At 44.1% G+C, this 15606-nt stretch overlaps 1 protein-coding gene across 1 annotated transcript in view; it reads right to left on the minus strand.

Moving 5' to 3' along the window:
* Positions 1 to 15606, minus strand: part of eipr1 (EARP complex and GARP complex interacting protein 1) — a 113664-nt gene that overhangs the window by 57263 nt on the left and 40795 nt on the right. Inside the window, exons 5-6 of the mRNA XM_072498691.1 lie at positions 12930 to 13029; positions 6457 to 6593 (exon numbers count right to left, since the gene is read on the minus strand). Of these exons, the coding sequence (XP_072354792.1) occupies positions 6457 to 6593; positions 12930 to 13029 (237 nt within the window). The remainder of the gene's footprint in view (positions 1 to 6456; positions 6594 to 12929; positions 13030 to 15606) is intronic.

Below are 15606 nucleotides of genomic sequence, written 5' to 3' on the forward strand. Positions count from 1 at the left end.
GGAGAAGAGAGAGTCCCTGGATAGATTTCAATGGAATGAGCTGTGAGGCTTCACCTCCTTCTGCTGATTCACTTGTTACTCAGGTGAGATTACTGCTGAGGCCTTTTGCCATTAAGCCATGATAGATCACAATGGTGAACATCAAATGTATCAACTGCCAATTAAACTAAAGTATTTATAAGCCTCAAGTATTTTGCACTAGATATCTGAAAGAAATTGTGAAAATTAGTGAATGCGCCATTGTGTTGCTCACAGTAAAATAGAAAATAGTTTTTTACAGGGCTACTGTATAAGATGAAACAGAATGCATTAGTGTGATGGTATATTTTAACCACTGTTGGAAGTGATTGTTGCCGAAGTAGTTGAATGTAAAATAGATAAAATTCTACGTGGAAAATGAAATGAATTAATTGAAATATTACAGTACTTAGAAAAATGCCTTCATATAATTTTGGATCTTTATGAATTAAAGAAATTATCAAATATAAAACAGATTAAATTGTGCACTGAAAGGTATTAAATATAATTTACAGGCATGGTTATATAATTTGCCTACAGAATATATTAATGTAATTATTTTATTATTTAATTTACGCTTGCAGTGACTATTTTTCCACCTCAATTGAAGGGTTCTAATGATTTTCAATATTCTAGAAGTATGGTGAATGAGGCCCTGCCATACTTACTTCAGGGGTTTCTTGGGAAATAATTCCTTCTATGCCCTTGACATGCCTCAGTAGAACAGACTCCAGCTGAGATTTGCATAAATCCCTTTAAAAGCAAAACCTTTCATTTATATAACATGTATACGAACTGATGGGAGAGATTCCAGCTAGCTAATGGCAACAAACTCAGAAACCTGCAGCTTAAAAACCTCCTACGGAAGGAGACAAGGACGTACACACGACCATCACGATGGACCCTACTAAAAGAACTACTGGATGCAGACATTTTAGATAGAGGGAACTTTGGCGACATGTACGAACGACTGATAGAGAGCGCCAACACCGTACTGGACACGATGAGGAGGAAGACTTGAGGTTCGAAATGAGGTGGGGACTCTGGAGCGAAGCACTACATAGGGTCAACTTCACCTCCATGTGCGCAAGACTCAACCTAACGCAACCAAAAATGGTACATAAAGCCAACTTAACAAGAACCCGAATGAGTAGGTTCTTCCCGGAGACAGATCTGCACGGTGCCAAGGAGGCCCGGCCAAACACACCTACATGTTCTGGCTTTACCCCAGACTTGCTGGGTACTGGGCAGCCTTCTTCGAGGCAATGTTCGAAGTGGTGGGGATGAGGGTGGAGCCATGCCCGAAAGTGGCGGTCTTCGGGGTATCAGATCAGCCAGATCTCTTCGTCAGGAGGAGGGCGGAGCCCCTTGCCTTTGCCTCCCTGATCGCCCGCCGTAGAATCCTGCTCGGCTGGCGGTCAGCAGCATCACCTAAAGCTGTCCGACCTGTCGGAATTTCTTCAAATAGAGAAAATCAAATTCTCCATCCGAGGGTCGGAAGATGGCTTCCTCAAAACATGGGAGCCATTCACCCGACTGTCCCGAAACCTGTTTGTGGCCAACAAACAAACAAACAAGTATCCAAGAGCCGGGGAAAGTAGCCAGGACATGATAGAAGAGAGGGAAGGGAGGGAGGACCAGGGGAGGGCGGGAGCAGAAGAACAACAGGGGGGAGCGAGAAGGGAGGAAAGAGGAGGGAACACAAACTGGGGGGAGAGTGCAGGAAACGACAATGACCACAACAAGCACATCAAGACGAAAGAGAGAAAGAAAGAACAGGAAGAAGAAACGACAGATGGCAGAAGCTGAGGCAAATGGGCAAAAACAACAAAGAAAAACGACCAAGTGAATGCAAGTGACATCAGCCCCTTCCTCCCGGTTTTGTTTTGCTTGTTTTGTATTTAAAAAAATAGAAGGGAGGGGGGAGAAAGCAGCCCTTACTGCTGTGTGTTATGACATTTTTCTTTTTTTTTAAATATATATATACTTATTGTTTTCTTTCTCTATCTGTACATTTGTAAGTATATCATGTATAAAATCCAATAAAAATATTTAAAAAAATTTTTTATATAACATGCATAAAACTTTTTCAGTCAATCAAGCACTTTTGAAGTGCCGTCACTGTTGTAATGTAGGAAATGAATGAGGGACCGAGCATGAGAATTTGGTTGATTAGAAGGATTCAGGTGTATTTCTGTAAACCTGCGTGTAACATCTACATAAACTAGTTTGATTTCCTGAAAAATGTATAAATCTTGAAATCATGTTTTGACTTTTTTACATGAATGAAATGAAGTGCTTATAGAATCCAAAAGTTTGTGGAGACATAGATTGTGGGTGGAATGCAACTTTACAAAGGTGGAATCAAAAGTACATAAGAGGGTTGACTGAGTATCAGTTAAGAAATTCACTTTTAATATTTTTTTTTAAAAAAAGGTTCTTATTCCAAACATGTTCATCATAATAACACAACTTTGACATCCAACCGGGTATACAGTTTGTATATTTTTTCCATATGCCCCACCACACCCCCCCCAGAACCCTGCGACAAACAGTTAATCAAATATAGTCATGAACAGCCTCCACCATACCTTGAAGCCCTCCTCCGACCCCCTTAGGGCAATCTTGATTTTCTCCAACTTCAGAAACTCGTACAAGGCTCCCAACCACGCTGTGGCCCCGGTGGTGTAGCCGACCTCCAATTCAAAAGCATTCGTTGCCAGGCAATCAGACCTTCCCTTCCAGCAGCTCCAGCACTTCCGACACCCAGAGATCACCACCGTCCTTGATAGGTTCCTAATAACTGCCTCACAAAAGTTCTCCAACTCCACGCACCCCCAGAACATATGGGCATGGTCCACCTGACACCTCCCACACTTTTTGCATCAGTCCACAACCTCTGGGAAAAATCCATTCATCTGAGCGCGAGTCATGTGGACCCTATGCACCACCTTAATTTGTATAAGACTCATCCTTGTGCAGGGAGAGGGTCAGTTCACTTGGCACATTACTTCGCACCGAAGTCCCCATCCTATCTCCCTCCCCAACTCCTCCTCCCACTTCCGCTTGATCCTTTTCACTTAGGTTGTCTGCTGCTCCCTAACCACGCATATAAATCCCCAATCCTACCATTCCCCCCTTCAGCCAGGAGCAACATTTTATCCAAAAGCGTACATTCCGGTACCTGAGGGAATGAGTGCTGCTTATTGCACGGAAAGCCCTGCATCCGCCAGTACCTGAACTCTGTCCCCCTGATAGCTCGAACCTCTCCCACAGTTCCTCTAGCCCAGCAAACCTGTCGTCCATAATCATATATCTGACCCACACTCGCCCATCCTCCCGCCATCTCCTGAATATCCCAATCATCCCCCACCCTGGCGCAAAAACCTAAGATTCCCACAGAGTGGAGACATCATTGACCATCGACATGTGCCCCACTTTAAAGTGGCTCCTCAACTGGTTCCAAATTTTTCTGGATGACGCCACCGCAGGGTTACTTGTGTAATTCTTCGGGGCGAATGGCAATGGGGCCATCACAAGGGCACTAAGGCTTGTGCCCTTGCTTGATTCCTCCTCTAACCTGACCAAATCTGCCCCCTACCCGCCCCACCATCGTCTCACCTTTTCCACATTCTCTGCTCGATATGAATAGCTCGTAGTTCTCCGTTCTCCAACGCTTCACTGAACATACCCAGAATGGTGGGGAGCTGTTGCAAATTACCCCCCCCATTCCCCCAAATCAGCTGGTGGGAGTCCAAGTCCGGAATCGCTCCTAAAAGCCTCTCCACGAACACGGCATCATCCCAATTTGGCGCACATACATTCACCTATGCCACTGGAGTCCCCACTAGCACTCCATTCACTATCACAAACCTCCCCCCACCCTTCCCAGGTTCCGTGCCTCCCTACCCTCGTAAGCACAAAACGGGGTCGCCATATTCAGCAGTATGGTGACTCCCATCAACTTCGAGTCGAACCCAGAGTGGAACATTTGCCCCGCCCACCACTTCCTCAGCCTTATCTGATCTTTCACCTGGGGATGCATCTCCTGCAGGAAAATCATCTCTGCTGTCAAACTTTTCAAGTGCGCGAACACCCTGGACCAGATAATTGGCCCTTTTAGCCCTTGGACATTCTATGTCACATCTCTCACCAGAGGTTTCCGTCTCGCCTCCCCTTTAGAGTCTGCCATCATCAACCTTGGGCTCCGCGCCCCCCATCCTGTCTGAATCGGGCACACTCAAGATGGTCCTCCGCCCCATGTCCAAACTCATCCTACATATCAGCCACGTTGTCTCCCCTCCCCCCCACCACCCCCTCTCCCTTCTCCAACACCTCCCTGGCTAACCACCAGTCCACCCCCCACTTCACTTCCGTTCACTAGCATTTCTTGCTAGCGAGGCAACTCTCACCTGAAGGCCCTAACCCAAAGACCCAGCTTCACCACCCCCCTCTACCCATCCCTCCTCGCTCCTTCACCCCCCCCCCCCCATTACTTATCTCCAGCCCTCCTCCCCGGCACCTCCCTCAGAGCCCGCACCCAACCCAATGCAAGAATCATCACCTCAAAATGGCCCAATGCAGAACATTCTCGAGTCGCCCCGCAGTCCCACTCCGACTTACTACAGCCCCTCATGCACTGTACAGAGCGTAACAAACAGAGTGCAAACAATTAACATTATAGCCCCATCACCAAAAGGTTCCCCCCTCCGAAGAGCAACAATTTAATTTCAATCCAAAAATAAAACAACCTTTCCCAATCGGCAAAGAGCAACAATTTAATTTCAATACAAAAATACAACAACCTTTCCCAATCGGCAAACAAAAGCATGTGGCAAAATTTAACAGAGACAGAATTTCCACCCACACTCCTCTTTCGGCCCTCCCCCAGCTTATGTTCCATAATAAATTCAATCACTTCTGCCTGCATCCCAAAGTAATATTTATGGCCCTCGAAAGCTAGTCCACGTACAAAACCTCAAACCGAATTTGGTGCTGGTACAATGCTTGTTCAACATCGCCTATCTCTTGGCCAACTCAGCACCAATGTCCTGATAAATAGGAACAGCTTCTTCCCCACAGCTACTAGACTCCCCAACCACCCTCGCTCGGACTGATCTGTTCCCTGTAAGACACTATTCACGACGCCCTATGTTGCTCTTGCTCATGTCGTATTTGCTTTGTTTAGCCCTTGTTCCGCACCAATTACGTACTTGTCGATGAACTTTGTTGATTTTTTAAAAATCTATTGGGTACATACTGTGTACGTTCCCTTGGCCGCAGAAAAATACTTTTCACTGTACTTCGGTACATGTGACAATAAATCAATCAATCAATCAAATCCAGATTCAGTTTTCTTCCCAATCGCAATCCTTCTCTCTTTTCCTTGTCCTTGAACTTTTGCTTACGCATAATCATTGCCCATGGCGACTCTCCCGCTCTTGGCTTCTGCCTCAGGGACCTATGGGCCTGAACCATCTCTGGAGCTTTGTCCGGCACCTTCGTGTCCACCAACTTTGCCAGCATCCACACGACCTTGCCTGTTGCATTTGTTCCCTCTACTCCCTCCGGTAGGCCCACAATCCGAAGATTTTGCCACCTGGACCTATTCTCCTGGTCCTCCACCTGTGCACACAGCGGCTTGCACATGTCCCCCAAGATCGCCATCTCTGCCTCCAACGACACAATCCATCACTCTGGTCTGACACCAGCTTCTCCACCTCTTGGACCAATCACCCCCGAGATCTCCATGTGCTTCTTCACCGGTTGCAAAGCCCTGCGGACTGCCCCTCAATCATCTTCAACCAGTCACTCTGCGTTTCATTCCGTTGCTGCCAAAATTCATCTGAATGAAGCTCATCAACTGCTCTATTTGCAGCTGTCCAGGCAATGACGACCCTTCCCCCTCTGCCATTTTTCCATTTGCTGCTGTGCCACGAGTCTCCTCCAACTCTTTAGCCAGGGCTCTCACTGTCTTCTGATGAGTTTGATACCCCGTAGACCCGCCCATCCAGGATAGAACTGACCCCCCCCCTCCACTCTCCGTACAACCTTTCCGCCAAAATTCCCAGAAATTTGGGTAAAAGGGACCAAAACCAACGCCTCCAGGCAGAAGCCACCCTGCGCGCGACCATTCACTCCATGTCTGCCACCGAAAGTCTTTAATAGTTGCATAAAAGGCATTCGTAAATGATGTAAAACTAGCCTTAAAGGTCACCTGTATAGAAAGATTATTCATCTACAGTGATCCCAGTTATGATAATGACCGATGATTACAAAAGAGGCTGCTCAGCTTTAGAGATCAAGTAAAACTCACCTATTTGTGGTCATTTCACAGGTTGGATTTTAATAAGTTTCAAATGTCAAGCATTTTCTGATTAATCATTTAATATAAATTAACTATAAGGAGCTCTACAACAAGAGCTATTTTCTGCTTACCTCATGGTTCTCGTGTCCCAACCTCGAATATATGTGTCATTAGCTGTGGCAAGTTGTGTGCAGTTGTGGTGGGGACTCCATCGTCCAGAAGTAAACTCCAACTGACCTTTTCCTTCTAGGGTTGCAGAATTTGAGAGCTAAAATATAGTACAAAAACAAATAGGAATGGAAAAATAACAAATGACAATTCCGAAACCAGGTAGATGAACTAGCTATCTAGGAATCTGCAAAGAACGATTCCATACTGTGTTTCTTGTCAACCAGAAAATGTTAAAAAGTAAATCTTTAGAAGTACCAACAAGGGTCACAATGATGATGCCCATAAGACAAAAACTTTACTCTTTGATGTATTCAATCCGAACGAGTAACAGAAATGAAAAAACATTGTTTGCAAATTGGCCCATGGCCTTATACTGCAAAAAACATTTAAATTATCAGGTTTTTACCGCTACCACTACTGCTATGAGCTCAATATGCTATGCAAATATAAATCAATGATGGTAGAAAACAGATATAACAGCATTTCAATTTATTTCACAAGCTCCCCCCACACGCCCCCACCCCTCAATTGTTATTTTGTGCAGCTCTTGAATCTAATTATGTTATTCATGACCCTCTTTCCCATTTTTGATCATGCAACAATGCTGGTTACAATTCATTAAAATGATTTTATAACATCGTTACCAGACTACAAAGCTTTATAACTAATGGCATGCGCGAAACACAACCAAACACAGCAATATTCAGCATGGCTAAAATCTGTTAAATTATGAACTGAGGATTATTTGCTTGTAAACTGGGTTGAAAAATGTGTAATGCTTCATATATACAAAAGTAACCACCTTTATTGTGGTACTCCTGCAATTCTTAGTAAGTTAAACACTATAAAACAATGCAATAAAATAAGAAGAAAAGAGGAGTAATGCAAGCCTAGACTCATTAAGCCACAATTTTACAACTGGTGGGAAAATGCCACCAACTTTATATTGATTGTACTCCTTGTATTATTTTTTTCAGCTTTTCATTCCCACTCCCAACTTGTTATTTTTTTCTAGCTTTCAGTGAAATTCTAACTCAACCACAAATTTACTGTTAGCACTGCTCAGTAGGTTGGTCAGAATGTAGTGGAGATGACCTGAAATCTTGAGAAACTTGACATTTAACCCTTTATTGAGAATTCATATTAGCATTTTACCATTGTCATTAATACATTCTGGTGTAGTCGAGGTTTACTAGAATGGTGCCAAGGATGAGGGACTTCAGTTACGTGGAGAGGCTAGAGAAGCTGGGATTGATGTCCTTCGGGCAGAGGGGTTTAGGGGGAGATTCAATAGAGATGTTCAAAACTGAAATGTTTTGACAGAATTTAAGGGAGGAACTGTTTCCGCTGGCAGAAGGATTATTAGCCAGAGGATAGATTCAAGGTAATTAGCAACAAAAACAGGGGAGAGGAGAAGACTTTTTTTAAATGCAGCAAATTAGTGGGAATGCACTACTGAGAAGATGGCCAAAGCAAATTAAACAGCAACTTTCAAAAGGGAATTGGATACATATTTGAAAAACAAAAGTTTGTATTGTTAATTTGGGAAACAGGTGTTAGGTTCTTTGTACCGGGGCAGCACGGTAGCATAGTGGTTAGTACAATTGCTTCACAGCTCCAGGGTCCCAGATTCGATTCCCGGCTTGGGCCACTGTCTGTGCGGAGTCTGCACATTCTCCCCGTGTGTGCGTGGGTTTCCTCCGGGTGCTCCGGTTTCCTCCCACCGTCCAAAGATGTGCAGGTTAGGTGGATTGGCCATGCTAAATTGCCCTTAGTGTCCAAAATTGCCCTTAATGTTGGGTGGGGTTACTGGGTTATAGGGATAGGGTGGAGGTGTGGGCTTGGGTTGGGTGCTATTTCCAAGAGCCGGTGCAGGCTCAATGGACCGAATGGCCTCCTTCTGCACTGTAAATTCTATGAAATGTATGAGCAAATAAAAGATCTGTTATATGTTTGAGTCTCTCACTATAAGATTGGTATGTCCAGTAGTAGGCAGTACGAAATGAAATGAAAATCGCTTATTGTCACAAGTAGGCTTCAAATGAAGTTAATGTGAAAAGCCCCTCGTCCCCACATTCCGGCACCTGTTCGGGGAGGCTGGTACAGAAATTGAACCCGCGCTGCTGGCTGCTTGGTCTGCTTTAAAAGCCAGTTATTTAGCCCGGTGCTAAATTGGGGAAAAACAGACATTTGTTTTTGGCATCACTTCTACTAAACTATCCACTCACAAATGATGAAGTCTGAGTATTTCAAATATAATTCCAGAAGATAAGGAAGTAGAATGGGCATGGGTGAAATTAGGAATAACAAGGGTCAGAAAACGCTAGTGGGGGTAGTTTATAGGCGTCTAATAGTAGTTCTAGCATTTGACACAGCATTAAGCAAGAAATAATTGGTGCTTTATTAAAGACAATGTAATAATGATAAGGTATTTTAATCTTCATGTACACTGGATAAGAGCTATTACAAGAGCAAAAAAAGGGAGAGCAGGTTAAGGAAATGTTGGTCCCTTAGAAGCAGGCACAAGAGAAATTATGAGGAATGAGGAAATGGCAGAGCTATTCATAGATTCACAGAATCCCTATAGGGCAGAAGGAAGCCATTCGGCCCATCAAGTCAGCACCGACTCTCCGAAACAGCAGCCTACCTCGACCCACTCCCCCACCCTACCCCGCAACACCGTTAATGCCACCTAACCTTTGGGCACTTAGGGGCAATTTAGCATGGCCAATCCACCTAACCTGCACATCTTTGGACCGTCAGAGGAAACCGGAACACCAGGAGGAAACCCAGTCTTGAACAAATATAATAGAATCATGGTCCGGCGGCGCGCGTGAGTGGAGCGGTTACGTTGAGGAGAGGCTCCCGCCGGTCTGAGACGTTTCCGCCTTTTTCAGGGTTTCCCCATTGTTTCTTCGATCGGCGTTTCTTCGGCCTTTGGGGCCTGAGGGACGGGCGCCAGGTCAGGCGGGTGAGGAGCCCCGCGGGAGTGTCCAGTGGCCAGAGGAGCAGGGGGCATTGAGTCCGAACTGAGCGGCGGGGTTGGAGCTTGGCACGAGGCAAGGCCTGAATTCAGGACGAATGTAGAGGGGGAGCAGAGCACATTGGGTGCTCCCCGCTGAAAATGGATGTTGGGGATGTTTGAAGTCCGGTCCCAGGGAAGAGATTTTTTGAATGTTGAATTTTTAAAAAATTTCTTATTTAAATTTTTAAAAAATTATTTATTTTTCATTTATTAAATTTTATTATTTATTTATTTTAAGATTGAAGAAAGAAGGGGAAAAATAATAAGTCGTTAAAGGATGCCAAAACTGTGAAGAAGGGAGGAAACGCGGGTTCGCCATCGAATGAGAGGACCAGTAAAAGCACTGACAAGATGGCGGATGCCGGACTGCGTGGTGGGGCCGCGCTGCTTACAGTAGAAAGGATGACCGAGGTGATGGCTGTGAAACTGCAGAAGCAGTCTGCGAGGCACATGGAGGCGTTGGAGATGGCAGTCGCACTGAGATCTTTGATGGAGGAGGCAATCGCCCCGGTGAGGGAAGCTGTGGGAAAGACATCGGCCGAGGTGAGAGAACAAGGTGAAAAGATGAAGGAAGTGGAGGAGGTCATATTGCAGCACAGCGATGGGGAACGAGCTGCAGAGGGTGGTGGAGGTCAACAGAGGACTCCGAGCAAAGCTCGAGGATTTGGAGAACCACTCGAGGTTGCACAATCTGAGAATTGTGGGCTTGCCCGAAGGGGCAGAGGGCTCAAGGCCAACAGAGCACTTTGCTAAGATGCTGGCGGAGTTGATGGGGGAGGGTGAAGACCCCTCTCGGTATAAACTGGACCGAGCTCGTCGGTCGTTAGCCCAAAGTAAATGAGCCACCGAGAGCAGTAATTATCTGCTTCCATAAATACCACATGAAGGAGAAGGTGTTAAGCTGGGCAAAGCAGAAGTGGTGCTAGAGTTCGGATTTACCAGGACTTGACGATGGAGTTGGCGAAGAGACGAGCGGCATTCAGCCGAGTGAAGGCAGCACTGTACAACAAGCGGGTGTGATTTGGTATGGCATACCCGGAAAAGCTGAGGGTGATGTACAACGCCAAAGGTTTATTTTGAAACGGAGGAGGCAGCTGAGGCAATCATGAAAGCAGAAGGCTTGGGAGAGAAGTGAGGAATGGAGCTGGAAGAGAGATCGGGGACTGTGATTGGGAAGCTGGAAAATGTATAAATGTTATAACTTTCTTTTCATTGACCTGTATTGTAACTTACTTGACTTCACATTGTTACAGAGTTTAAGTTTTTGTTTGGTTTGATTGGCATTTTTGTTCTATCGGTTATATGTTTTTTTATTGAATTGTTTGGATTAGATTGTTTTTCTTTTTCTTCTGGGACTGGGTAGGACAATATGCCTTTGGGGTGGGGGTGGGGGGCACATGCGCTAGCTAACTAAAGTCGGCTAGTGAACGGAGGTGAGGTGAGAGGAGGGTTGCGGACATTGGATCCTGGTTAGCAAGTTTTGATAGGCCGACGAGGCGAGCAAGGGGGGTACGATGATGGTATACAGAGCACACCTCACAAGGGCAAGGATGAGCCGGCTCTTTGAGGGGGTCGAAGATGTCAGTGAACGTTGCGGGGGGGCGTCACAAACCACATTCATATGTTTTGGTCCTGCCCAAAGTTGAAGGATTACTGGAAAGAGGTTTTTAGGGTAATCTCTAAAGTGGTGCACGTGAAACTGGACCCGGACCCTTGGGAGGCCATATTCGGGGTGTCAGACCAGCCAGTGTTGGAAACGGGTACGAAGGCAGATGTTGTAGCCTTCACCTCGTTGATCGCCCGAAGGCAGATCCTGTTGGGGTGGAGATCAACCTCTCCACCCTGTGCCCTGGCATGGGGGGGGGGGGGGGGGGGGGGGGGGGCCTGCTGGAATTCTTGACTCTTGAGAAGGTCAAATTTGAACTGAGGGGAAAGATGGAAGGGTTCTACAATTCATGGGCGTTATTCATTATGCATTTTCGAGAATTGGATTACATCGAACATCGGAGGGGGGAGGGGGGTGTTGGGAGAGTTGGGGAGGGGGTCTGAATATGTTAATGGTGACTATGTGTGATTCCTGGTTCCCTTTTGTCATTTGTTTATGTTAATATGCGTGCTAATGTTTGGGGGTTTGGTGGGAAGATGGGGTTGTTGTTATTGATATGGGGATTGACATTGCATTCGTTACTGATTATTGTTTATTGTTGGGTGTAAATTTGGGAGAAAATGTGAAAAAGGTAGAATAAAAATATATATTTTTTTTAATTATAGAATCATAGAATCTCTACAGTGCAGAAGGAGGCCATTTGGCTCATTGATTATGACTGCCTTCACAATAGAAAACACAAATTACAGTAGAAATAGAGGGTGACCAAGGAGTAAATAAGACTGAGCAACATAAAATAATTATCAGCCCAGAACAAGAGATATTGGACAAAATGAATGTGCTAAATGCCCCAGGCTCCCGGCTGACATCCTAGAGCTCTAAAAGAGTTAGTGCAGTGAGAGTGGTGCACTGTTTATGATCTTCTGAAATAGTCTCAGCGGATAGGAAAATAACAACTGTAACACCACTATTCATAAAGGAGGGAGAGGCGGGGGGCATCAAGTTAAGGTTGGGTCTGGAGTCTGTATGGAAGAGATTCTGAGATCAAGTTAATCAAGCTATTTTGATAAGTACTTGGGTATTTTTTTATTTTATCAATACTTAGAGCCAATAGTTTTTTGAAGATAGCCAGCAGGGCCTACAGCAAGCATTAGATCCTTGGACAGAATTTTCCAGATGGCAAGGTTTCCTATATCACCACCCAAAGATCCAGTGGGAATGCTCTGAGCAGCAGTAATTGGCTGGAAACAGAACTTTCATTCCTCACTTGGGCAGTAGTTCTGCCTCAAGGTGTTACCTGCCAATCAGATTGGTCTTTAAACCTGCTGGCAGAGGACTATAACATTCTGCCTCTTATTTGCATATGCAAATGTCCTTAAAAGAAGACGACACCTTGCTTGTCCTGATTCAATCTGCTGGGCTGACCATTTTCCAGCCAGAAGTTTGTCCATGCTTCCTGATGGCCTTTTTGGCACTTTAGAAGGCCAAGTATTACCTGGAAAATAACACCTACGTGGCCCAATTTAACTCCTATACAATCTGTCATTATATTTGCATGTGCGTTATCTACATTTCTTCAACTACATTTCCAGTGAAAACTGCCAATAAATAATTGTCACCCTATGATTATATTTCATCATTATGGTGGCACTGTAGCATTATAATGGCAGAAGGGTATAATTACTGTGAGGGAAATTTATGAAGGCTGGTTCCAGTGTCAATATAGAAAAGGAATTTCTACTTAGAAAAAAAGAGATGACAGACCTAAGATTATCACAAAACAAAATTATAAAATTACTTACCACTGCCTGACTTGAGCTTTCTTGTAAATCCCAAAGAAGAATGTGATTATCAGCCAGTGATGCTATATTTTTACCATCTCCCATTGGCTCCCACAATACACTGAAAAGTAAAATCCATCAATAACTGAACAAATTGGACTTTCTAATATGATTCATCAATTCAGTTTTACAAGGATAATAATGATGTTCCAAAAGGCTGGTCTACAAGTTAGAATATCAAGGAGTCAAAGACGAGTGGAAGTGTAGGAAATGGAGATCTCCATAGAAATTCTGTTTTGTTGTGTATTGATTAGCTATATTATGAGGGTAGAAAAATGTTCTCCAGACAGTGCGCCCGAAGTTTTGTAATGGGCATCAGGAACAAAAACTTAGCATTCCTCAATTGCAAAAGACAAAATGAGATGGTAAATCCACGCCAGTATATTCCCATGTACATCCTGGACATTGATTATGGAATTTTGGTAAAGGGTCTCCACTCTTGTGATAATTGGGTGCAGTGGAAGAGGCCAAAATGAGAGGTGGAAAGGTGATTAAAGAGAACTATTCTTGATTTTCCAGCACGGAGGATATATCAGATCATCATAACTGGTATATGTCATGCACGAGCAATAATGACACAGGAACATAGGACCAGAATATTAACACGATTCAACATATTACAAACGTTAATTTCAAATAAAAGAACTGATTGATAGTTTTGACTAAGACCAAACTATAACTGAGAGCTATTATTTGAAAAGAGCATATATTCAGGACCAAGTGTCCAATAAATCAAAGGTTGATAAACACATTTGAATTGAAGCATACTAATGATCCACATAAAAGTTTCCAAAAGGCCATTTGCATTCAGGAATCCAGATGTGAGCATGGAATCCTAATAGAAAGATAGAAATGTTGGGCAGCTGAGTATGCATTTATGAGGAATCAAATTGTTTTGAGAATATAAGCATACTATAAAATGACTGGCTTACTTTATAACGGGTCACACTAGGTAGATAGTCCACCTTCAGCAGCTTCATCAATGAGCTTCTCCACATCCTAAGTGGGGATGTCACTGATGATTGCACAATGTTCAGCCCCATTTGTGACACCGCAGATACTGAAGCCATATGCAGCAAGACCTAGACAATATTCAGGCTTGGGCAAATAACATGCACATCACAAGTACCATGCAATCACCATCTCCAATAAGGAGAATCTAACCATTGTCACTTGACATTCAATGGCATTATGATCGGTGAATCCTCCAACAACAACATCCTGGGAGTTATCTTTGACCAGAAACATGTAAATATTGCAGCTACCTGAGCAGATCAGAGGCTGGGAATTCCGTGGCCAGTAACTCACCTGCCCAATATCTATAAGTCAAAAGTCTAATGACATACCTTCCAGTTGCCTGAATGAGTGTAGCTCCAACAACATTCAAGAAGTGCAACACCAGGGCAAAGCAGTCCACTTGATTGGCATGCCATCCACAAACATTCACTCTCTGAACCACTGATGTACAGCAACAGCAGCAGCAGCATGTGCCATCTACAAGTTGCATTGCAGCAACTCACCAAGCTCATTGACAGTACTTCCCAAAACCACACCCTCTACCATCTAGAAGGATGAGAGCAACAGATGCATGGGAATACCACCACCTGCAATTTTGCCTCCAAGCTACTCACCATCCTGATTTGGAACTATTTTGCCATTCATTCAGTGTTGCTGGGTGAAAATCCTGGAACTCCCTTCCTAACAGCATGTGGATATACCTATATTGCATGGACTGGAGCAGTTCAAGAAGGTGGTACACCACCTCCTTCTCAAGGGCAATTAGGGATAGCAATAAATGCTGGTCTCATCCCATTAAAGAATGAAATAAAAATGTCAGGGAAGTCACTATTTCATGGTAGGGGACATTATTTAATGTAGGGGACTACACAAAGACCAATGATTTGCAGTGGCTAAATAAGTTCAAGTAATTTTTTAATAAAACCGTATTCTCTGATTTGTATTGCTTCGTCAGGAACTGAATTTCATAATTCTGTCCTTTATTCTGTGAAATTGAATAAATATTTATTTGTAATTCATTTACAGGATGTGGACATTGGTAGAAAGCCCTGTATTCATTGCTCAACCCTAGTTGCCCTTGAAGAGGTGGTGGTGAGCCAATGTGGCTTGTTCATCCTCCAAGTCCATTTGCAGTCCGCTCAATTGAAGATCAGCTGATTTCTTTCATTCATGCAACAGAAACGGAAGAAGCATCTCAAATGAGCACTAGAACAGGCAAAGTCACTTGGAACACAGACACTAAGGGAACACACAAAGTGATTTGTTTAATTTAACATGCATTATTTAATGATTCCATTTCTAAAGGTTGGTGGAATTGCGGATAGCGATGAGGACTGTCTGAGGATACAGCAGGATTTAGATTGTCTGGAGACTTGGGCGGAGAGATGGCAGATGGAGTTTAACCTGGACAAATGTGAGGTAATGCATTTTGGAAGGGCTAATGCAGGTAGGGAATATACAGTGAATGGTAGAACCCTCAAGAGTATTGAAAGTCAAAGAGATCTAGGAGTACAGGTCCACAGATCACTGAAAGGGGCTACACAGGTGGAGAAGGTAGTCAAGAAGGCATACGGCATGCTTGCCTTCATTGGCCGGGGCATTGAGTATAAGAATTGGCAAG

The sequence above is a fragment of the Scyliorhinus torazame genome, chromosome 4 (assembly GCF_047496885.1).
Source record: "Scyliorhinus torazame isolate Kashiwa2021f chromosome 4, sScyTor2.1, whole genome shotgun sequence".
Lineage (NCBI taxonomy): Eukaryota > Metazoa > Chordata > Chondrichthyes > Carcharhiniformes > Scyliorhinidae > Scyliorhinus > Scyliorhinus torazame.